The following is an 8,885-nucleotide window of genomic DNA, read 5'->3' as shown; positions in this document are numbered from 1 at the left end:
GGCCCTGCAACTCAGTTTTTGTGTATTTAAGGAAGAGGTTTTATTCCTATTCTTTTTTTTCTATATTGACTATTGCATAAGAAACCTTTAACGGAGCACTCAACTGACCTACTATATAGATTTTTTAAAAAGGGATCTCCCCACTTTGAGATGACTAGCTAGATAAGGAACGAAGAGCAAGGAACTCTTTTTATTTTAAAAGTTACCCAATATAATTCTCAATCAGGAGGAAGAGGCCAAGGCACTTCTAAATATGCACTCACAAGCAGTCTTTCTGACAGCACCTCTGTATTTGAATGCTCTGCTTCTGGCATGGTAACTATGAGGCTGCTGCCCCTCTTAGTGTTGGTCATATAGTGAGGATTGCTAGGAGGCAAGCAGGAAGGAATGGATCCCAAACACAAAATAGGATCAGAGAGAATAAAATCTGAATGGCTCCCTCACTGAGAGTCAGCAAGACGAACCCTGGACATATGGTACAATAGAGATATTAAGTACAGAGTTTCATGTTGAAGAAGAGCACTTTAAGATTTCGCACAGGAGTCCTTCAAAGGCTGATGTAAAGTCAGTCCACAGATCCTTCATGCACTGAGTTCCACATCCTTCCCCATCCCTCTGATTTGTATTGGTGACCCAATAAAAAAGATCTAATCTCAAGAAGAGTGTCAAGATTGTGTAGTTTCAGAGAATCTGAACTGGCATATTTTTATTTTCCTACATTTACACTTTATATTTTCAGGTATAATTATTCCCGGTAGTTATACAATTTCTTCTTAAGGATTTCACAGGTGATTATAATTTACTGACCAGATGAATGTTTCACAGAGGAGATGAACTGTTTCCATCATTATTTGGGATTATAAACACAATCACTCTGCTACTATTGAATTGAACTACTTCTTAGTTAACTGGCTGTAAATCTGTAGCTTGTATAAATGTGCTAATAGCTAATTAAAGGGGAAGGGTGGATTTTCACAAATCTAAATGTGAAATCATTTTCTTTGTCAAATACTCTGGTTTTGCTTTTGAAGAAATGTACAACTCTTTTATCGAGAATTTTGGATAAACCTGTATCTACAATTGCCTATAGTTTGGGAAATTGGCCTTAAGATAGTATATCAAATTAAAAACAACAACAACCCTCATGCTCTCCATATTCCTGAGGTTACTTTCCATGGCCTTTTTCTAAACAAAGGTTGCTGCTGTCGTAGACAAGAAGATTAAGAGATACTATCATTATAAATGAAGTGATGCTTACATAATCCCACAGGGAGGATTAGAGATGACATCACTGAGATACCCAGACACTGACATAAGTACCTGCATAACCTAATGTGACATTTTTTGGTTTAAATGTGGGTATCAAGGTTAACATTTGTTCTTGAATTCCATAGTGTAAGGGAATTAGATCTCTATAGAAAATGATACTTTTAACCTTGACTGACAAGAAGTACTCTTAAGTGACTGTAGGAGTTATAGAAAGGGAAATAAGCTTTTAAGATTAATTCTATATAATTTATAAAAGTTCTGGTTCCAGTAAAAATTACAAATATATTGGTATTAAAATGAATATATTGGTATTAAAATGAATTGATATTCATTTTAAATTGGACCAGAAATCTTGCCTTTATTAAATGTATTAACCTCTCAGGTTAAAGTTATATATATATATATACATACATATATATATACATATATATATATACATACATACATACATACATACATACATACACACACACACACACACACACACACACATATTTGTTGTATTTGTGCTGATAAATAAAGGGAGACTAGTATAGATCTATTTCAAGCTATTTAGCTCTCATCAGCTAGCCATACCCTTGAGAGCTAAATAGCTTGAAATAGATCTATACTAGCCTCCCTTTATTTATTTATCAGCACAAATACAACAAAAAATGTAACAAAAAGGCAACAGTAAAAATATTGGGTTTCTGCCTGGATGGTCTCTTGTGACAAGCCGAAGGACAGAGAATGGAAGTAGTGATCTTCCTCCCATATTTGGGCATACCGGGGGTTGTAAAATCTAATTATATATATATATATACACACACACACACACATATATACATATACATATACATATACATATACATATACATATACATATACATATACATATACATATATATTGCTATATATATATAGCAGAGCCAAGGTGGCGCAGTGGTTAAATGCAGCACTGCAGGCTACTTCAGCTGACTGCAGTTCTGCAGTTCGGCGGTTCAAATCTCACCGGCTCAGGGTTGACTCAGCCTTCCATCCTTCCGAGGTGGGTAAAATGAAGACCCGGATTGTTGTTGGGGGCAATATGCTGACTCTGTAAACCGCTTAGAGAGGGCTGAAAGCCCTATGAAGCGGTATATAAGTCTAACTGCTATTGCTATTGCTATAACAATGAACCAATAAATTTGGCCCCATTGTATAACCTTTGTTGCAACAGTTGTTAAATGAATCTGGCTTCCTCAATGACTTTGCTTGTCAGAGGATGGCAAATGAAGTGATCATATGACCCTGGAACACTGCAATCATCATAAATACATGCCAGTTGCCAAGTGTCCGAATTTTGATCACATGACTATAAAGATGCTGCAAAGTTGTGTGAAAAATGGTGATAAGTCACTTTTTTCAGTCATTAACTTTGGATGGAAATTAAATAAATGGTTGTAAGTCAAGGACTGCCTGTATGACTTTTTAACATTTTATTAAAGGTATTTTGAGCCATAAAACAAGAATAAGTCCAACAGATGAACAAAATAATGAATATATAACACTAGCCATTAATAAAAAATGAAACAAAAACCAAAAAGACTATCAGAATTACATATGCAAATGAAACAAAATGTTAAAAAGTTATATATATGTATGTATGTATGTATGTATGTATGTATGTATGTATGTATATGTATATGTATATGATGTATATGTATATGTATATGTATATGTATCTCTCTCTCTCTCTCTCTCTCTCTCTCTCTCTCTCTCTCTCTCTCTCTATCTATCTATCTATCTATCTATCTATCTATCTATAGTTACTTATCAAGCACATCTAAATTATATTAAACTAACCAAAATATCTTTACAACCCCCAAGGCATGTCACAACTTTTGAGCACCCCTAGTGTTTGGAAATTGAAAGTTGAAAAATTTGACACACCCTAAAACTACCCAGGGACAAATAAAGCTATCAGGTAGTCAACTATTGAGCCTAACATTGCAGAAAAGTTATCCAAATGCTACATGAAGCAAATGTTAGCTTTTCAGAACATCATTTCATCTGGAAGATAAAATAAAGTTGCATCTTATATCAGCAATGCACAATTGTGTGTTTTTTTTAAATTTGTTAATGCAAATGACTTCCTTATATCTAGATATGACAGAGATTCAGCATCTTTTCAATATTTAAGAAAATGAAATCTAATTGTTAAAAGTTATGCGGGTAAAGATTTATTATATTTGGGAGTATGCTCTAGTACAATCACTGTTAAATATCAGAATAATTTAATAGTACATTTTCTAATGTCTTCAGATTCAATTGATTACTAAATCAAATAGAATGTATACCTTTCTGAATACAATAGAATTCTTGCCTAAATTTTTCTTCCTAAATTATTCTTATCTCAGATAGAAAACCTTGGCAAGATAAATTTATAAAAATCAGTAATTGATTGTTTAATTGATTGATGTAATGCCTAATTATAATATATTCAGTGTTGAATAATGTTCTATTTACTACCGATAAGTGATATTGTGGTAAGTGACCAGCTTACCATTAAACTGTTCTTTAAGAAAAAAGTATGTTTTCAATTTCTCACTTAAGATGCCTGAGTCACAAAAATGATTGTATCCCATTTATGGTTATCTGAAGCTGAAAGATGTAATCAAAGGTTTAGAAACATCTAATCATACTGGTTTGTGAGTAACTCAGATATAGCAGACAAAGTCACATTAAAACTGATAGTAGTACCTTGGATAGCACCTGGTAAGTACTGCTGGCTAAAGTCCCTTTATCCTCAATTGATCTTGGAGTTAATCTTGGATTGACATCACACCAATAATCAAGTAAACAATACCCCAATCAAGGAACTGCCAAATAAATAAAAAATAAACATTCCAACCAAAGTACTTCTAAGACCACCCCTACTAACACTGGCAGGGCAAGCCACTGGACTAGAATATAAACAGAGAGTAAGTCCCATTGCTTACTAGCCCTGAGGAGGATGTTATCTAGTTTGGGTAATGAAGCATCTGCAGGAAAACAACCAAGCTCAGAAAGCACTAAGGACCCTGATTTCAACCCTGAGCTGCAAATATTCTCTTTTATTGGTATTAACCAGATTAGTTAAAGACACAGCTGCAATCACACAGCATGCTAAACTGGGCTAATTTTAGCTTGTGTTTATTTGTGTGCTTGCTATATTGTGTGAATCCAGTCTATGAGATTAGTTTATTATTCAATGTCTATGCAAACTCAGAAATAAGTTGATTCAGTAACCAGATGAAGTATGTTGTAAAAAACCCTTTTATTGTAGGATGCATTATCATGGATGGACATCCATTTGTCACCAAAAAAGAGAAATATTGAGTGAAGTCATTGCTAGATTCTTTTTCAAACCGTGTCCTCTAAAAATTGAAAATCTATATAGTAATCATTTGTTTACTGTTTTCAGAACAAAAAGGCTTAAGTTTCCTTGTAGGTCTGGTGGCATTGAGTATGATTAAATGATTAAAAGACATGGTGCTATGAATAAGCAAACAGAGCTAACTGGAAAGACCCTGGAAAGCAGACACTAAAAACATTAGTCTGATAGATAAAAAATAGAAATTACACAAAAAGGGCTTTCTGAAGGAGTAAAAATTCATGCAAATTAACAGAGTTTGGTAGTTGGCCATTTTTTTAAAATGGAAGAGGCAAAGCATTTCTGCTTATGTCCACATTTTAGCTTGTAATTATTAAATTAATGCAGGTTAAAAGATATGTAAGATAATTTGTATTGATGTCTGGAATGAAGGAACAGTGCCCTCTGCTGTAACTGTAAAGGTAGCATATCAAAGTAAAATGAATATCAGGCCCTGTCCTTGAAGACCTATATGTAATCTTCCTAGTCTATTGTCAGTCCAGGTACAAACTGCAAAATGCAGCATGCTTCCGGTAGCAGCTCTAATCCCACCCCCACCCATTTTGTTAAAAGAATGTACATGCTATCTTGCTGTTCTCAAATTTGAAGCCTTGACTTGGATAGATACTCTTTCAGAGGTGGGTTGCTCCCGGTTCGGCCTAGATCGGATGAACCGGTAGTAGTGGCAGTGGGAGGCTCCGCCCACCTGCCTGGACGCTACTGCGCATGCAGAGAAGCTTCGCGCGCCCGAACCGGTAATAGAAAAATTGGCAACCCACCTCTGTTCTCTTTATATATATGTATATCACGAAATAAAGCAAAAGCACAAGTGGCTTCATGGATATAAATACATGTTCATGGATAAATATACAGCCAATATATAAATGTTGTATACATGCAACTCAATAAATAATAGTTTGTTTCTTTATATAACCCAATTGCTAATCTACATCAATGGGTAATTTATTCATAACTTGCTAATATCACTGCAGACTATTGGATAGTAAGGCGGAAAGTATAAAGCATATAAAGTAATTCATCGTATGGAAAATGTGGATAGAGGGAAGTTTTGATCTTTTTCCCATAGAGAGTCATCCACTGAACTTGAATACAAGTAGTCCTTAATTTACAACAGTTCACTTAATGACTGAGATTACGTCAGCACTGAAAAAAGTGACTTACGGCTGTTCTTCACACTTATGATCATTGCAGCGTCCCCATGGCCACATGATCAAAATTTGGATGTTTGGCAAATGCCTCATATTTATGATGGTTGCAGTGTCCTGGGGTCATGTGGTCACCTTTTGCAACCTTCTGCCAAGCAAAGTCAATGGGAAAGTCAGATTGACTTAACAACCAGGTTACTGATTTAACCACAGTGATTCACTTAACTGTAGCAAGAAAGGTTGTAAAATGGGGCAAAACTCATGTAACAAATGTCTCACTTAGCAATAGAAACTTTGGGCTCAATTATGGTGGCAGATCGAGGACTACCTGTATAGGGAGATTTCTTTACTTAATGGATATTTACATGGTAGAATTTGCTGCCATTAGATTGGGAATGGTTAATTTTGACAGGTTAAAATGGACACTGGATAAATTCATGATTAGGCTATTAATATCTGCCAGACTGGATATCTATTTACAGTTTTGCTACAAGAATTACAAGCTGCACATCTGTCTAAATGTGAAAGCTTGCAGAATGTATTTATTTGCCTTATATATCACAGAGAATGCTGGAGTAGATGGGCCATTAGAAAAACTCTTTTAGGTACTGTTTCCAGCATTGATTGAAGACAGATCACTTTACTCAAATCTTTCCCTTTTTCCTGACAAAATATGTGGTGTCATTTTTATGAACACTGTTTTATTGAAATTGTTTTACATTTTACATTGTTTTACTTTATCCATTGCGTAGGGAGTCTTTTTAACAATGTGGTTTAGAAATATTTCAAAATCTACAGTAGTCAAGCTTTCAAATACACATAAAAACGACATACTGCAAGTTTCTTCTAAACTGCATGGCGATCTTAACTGAGGCGATCAGTGAAGGCACTAATTGCAAGGAAACGTAGTTGGAAAGCGAAAAGTCAACGGGGCAGGGACGAGACGGCCTATATGGATGAGGGCGACGACCCCTTTTAACTGGATGGAAAGGTAAAATGCTCAGTTAACATGTCTAAACACTCTTCCTTCCGCATCAGTGCCCGAGGACGAACGTTACCTGACCTGTACCCGTTTGTGCTAAAGAAGCCTTCCCGCTCTCGGAAACTGCCTCCAAACGACAACCAGCCATCTGAGCCCGGCAGAAACGGTGCAGAGGGAAGGAGGGAGGGACGGAGGGAGCAGGGATCTCCCTGCCCAAAGCCACAGGCTTTCCTCCCGGGCCATTTAATCTCCGCCGTGCGCTGTGCCTGCTTCCAATGGCGTCTCCTCCAGCCACTGGGGGGCGCGCTGCCCAGGCACTGCCCGCCTCGGCGATGGCGGCGAAGGCTTCCCCCGCGGGCAGGGGCCGGACGGGCCGCGCCGCCATATTGGCTGTTGTCCTGTCTGAAAGCAGCAGCGGCGGTGGCGGCGAGCGGCGTTAGCGGCAGCGAGTGGCAACGGCATTATCGGCGGCGAGCGGCGGCGGCGGGAGCTACTGCGCGGGGTGCAGGACAAGCATGACTCGCAGGCGGAATAAGGCGGTGGGCGCGGCTGGGGCGCGGCGGGAGCGGGCGGGGGGAGCAGCCCCCCCGGAGCCGCCCGCGCCCCCCGCCGGGCCCGGCCTTCCCGAGACCCCCGAGGTGGCGGCGGCAGCGGCGGCGGCAGCGAGTGGCGCGGAGCAGGGAAGAGCCTCACAGGTACTGGGCGCGCGCGCCCCCATCTCGCCCGCCGTCAGACCCGAGCCTGCATCCACACCCCTCAGCCCGCTTATCCCCGCATCCATCGGCGGCGCGATCCACCCTTCACCCACATTGCTGCTAGCGCAGTCGGATCACCCGCATTCAGCCACCCGGAGTAGCCTTTCGCCATCCCTCCTCCTCCTCCGCTCGGTGGGATCGCCCTCCCGAATTGCGGCTCCCGCAGCACGTTGCTTCAGCACCCTCCTTTCGTGCCCCCTGTACATCCAGCAGCACCCGCTTGGTCGCTTGGCGGTCACCTCAAGATCCACCTTGGATCCAGGCTGCCTAAATCCCCGTAGAGCATTGTGTGTGCCTTTTATCAGCCCCCCCTACCCCCACCCGCAGCCACCTGCTTCCCCCGACATATAGCACCCATCAGGCCCAGAGCCCCTCCACTTATTCACCACCAACATCACCTGCCGTCAACCCTCTGATTAGATAAACACTTAGCCTGAAATAATATCTGCTGTGCTTGTCGGTATTATTTTCACCTTTCAATTGCTACCTTTTTCCTTGTATGCTATCCTAACTGATTGTGCATATAGTCCACTCCAGGATGCAGAAGGCAGGGCTGCTTACACATTTGCTGCAATTTCCCTCTCATTTCAGTAGAGAAGCATCATACCATATGCTGGTTGCACCTTGTAATCATCACCAAAGCCTATTTAGATTTCTTTTTCAAAAGCAGTTACATATTCTTAAATCTTATTCTGTATTCTGCCTATTGGGCATACAAAGACAGGCCTTTCCCAAAATAATCAGTTAGTGTTATACATCTGTATCCTAGCATTCTGTTTATATTTTGAGTACTGTATTTCATTTGCTTTTCAGTGGGCCCTGCCCTGGACTATGCTGCATCTTGTCCTTTAGATTGTGCCTAGGCCTGTTTCAGAATCCCTTTCAATGCATGAATCCTTTCCTACTAGGTACTAGGAGATGGCAGTTAATTGGATCTTATGCGGTTGAAACATCCTTTATTAAACAATAAAGAGTTAATTGACAGCAGGAGATGGTTACCAAAATACTTTTTACAAGAAGGCTGCCTTGCAAGAAGGACGTATGTAGATCAAAGAACCCTGTAAGTCCAAAAGGAGACATTGACTATGTTCCACAAAAGTCATTGTGTAAGTGATGTTATGTCCCCCAAGAGGCTCACCAAGTGGATCTCAGCAGTAACTTTAATTTACTGATTTATTGTAGGAGAACTAAAGTAGATCTTTGCTACAAACATAATGCAGTTTGCCCCAAAGAAACAACTAGAATCTGATGTATGCCAGGATTAGTTCAGTATAGCTATTGAGCCCTATTCTGGATAGGTGGCATCTGTTCTATTCGCATAGGGCAAAATGCTTCTACAT

General features: G+C 39.6%; 1 protein-coding gene across 2 annotated transcripts in view; it reads left to right on the top strand.

Annotated features, from left to right (window-relative positions):
- Positions 1 to 7,191: 7,191 nt before the first annotated feature.
- Positions 7,192 to 8,885, top strand: part of FAM193B (family with sequence similarity 193 member B) — a 41,875-nt gene continuing 40,181 nt past the window's right edge. For both annotated transcript variants that reach the window (XM_087709346.1, XM_014056165.2), the window contains exon 1: positions 7,192 to 7,485. In XM_087709346.1, the coding sequence (XP_087565472.1) occupies positions 7,306 to 7,485 (180 nt within the window). In that variant the 5' untranslated portion in view covers positions 7,192 to 7,305. The remainder of the gene's footprint in view (positions 7,486 to 8,885) is intronic.

This window comes from Thamnophis sirtalis, unplaced genomic scaffold (assembly GCF_051295495.1).
Source record: "Thamnophis sirtalis isolate CommonGarterSnake01/CBP01778 unplaced genomic scaffold, rThaSir2_p1.2 scaffold_3, whole genome shotgun sequence".
NCBI lineage: Eukaryota > Metazoa > Chordata > Lepidosauria > Squamata > Natricidae > Thamnophis > Thamnophis sirtalis.
This window is presented reverse-complemented; position numbering and strand designations above follow the sequence as displayed.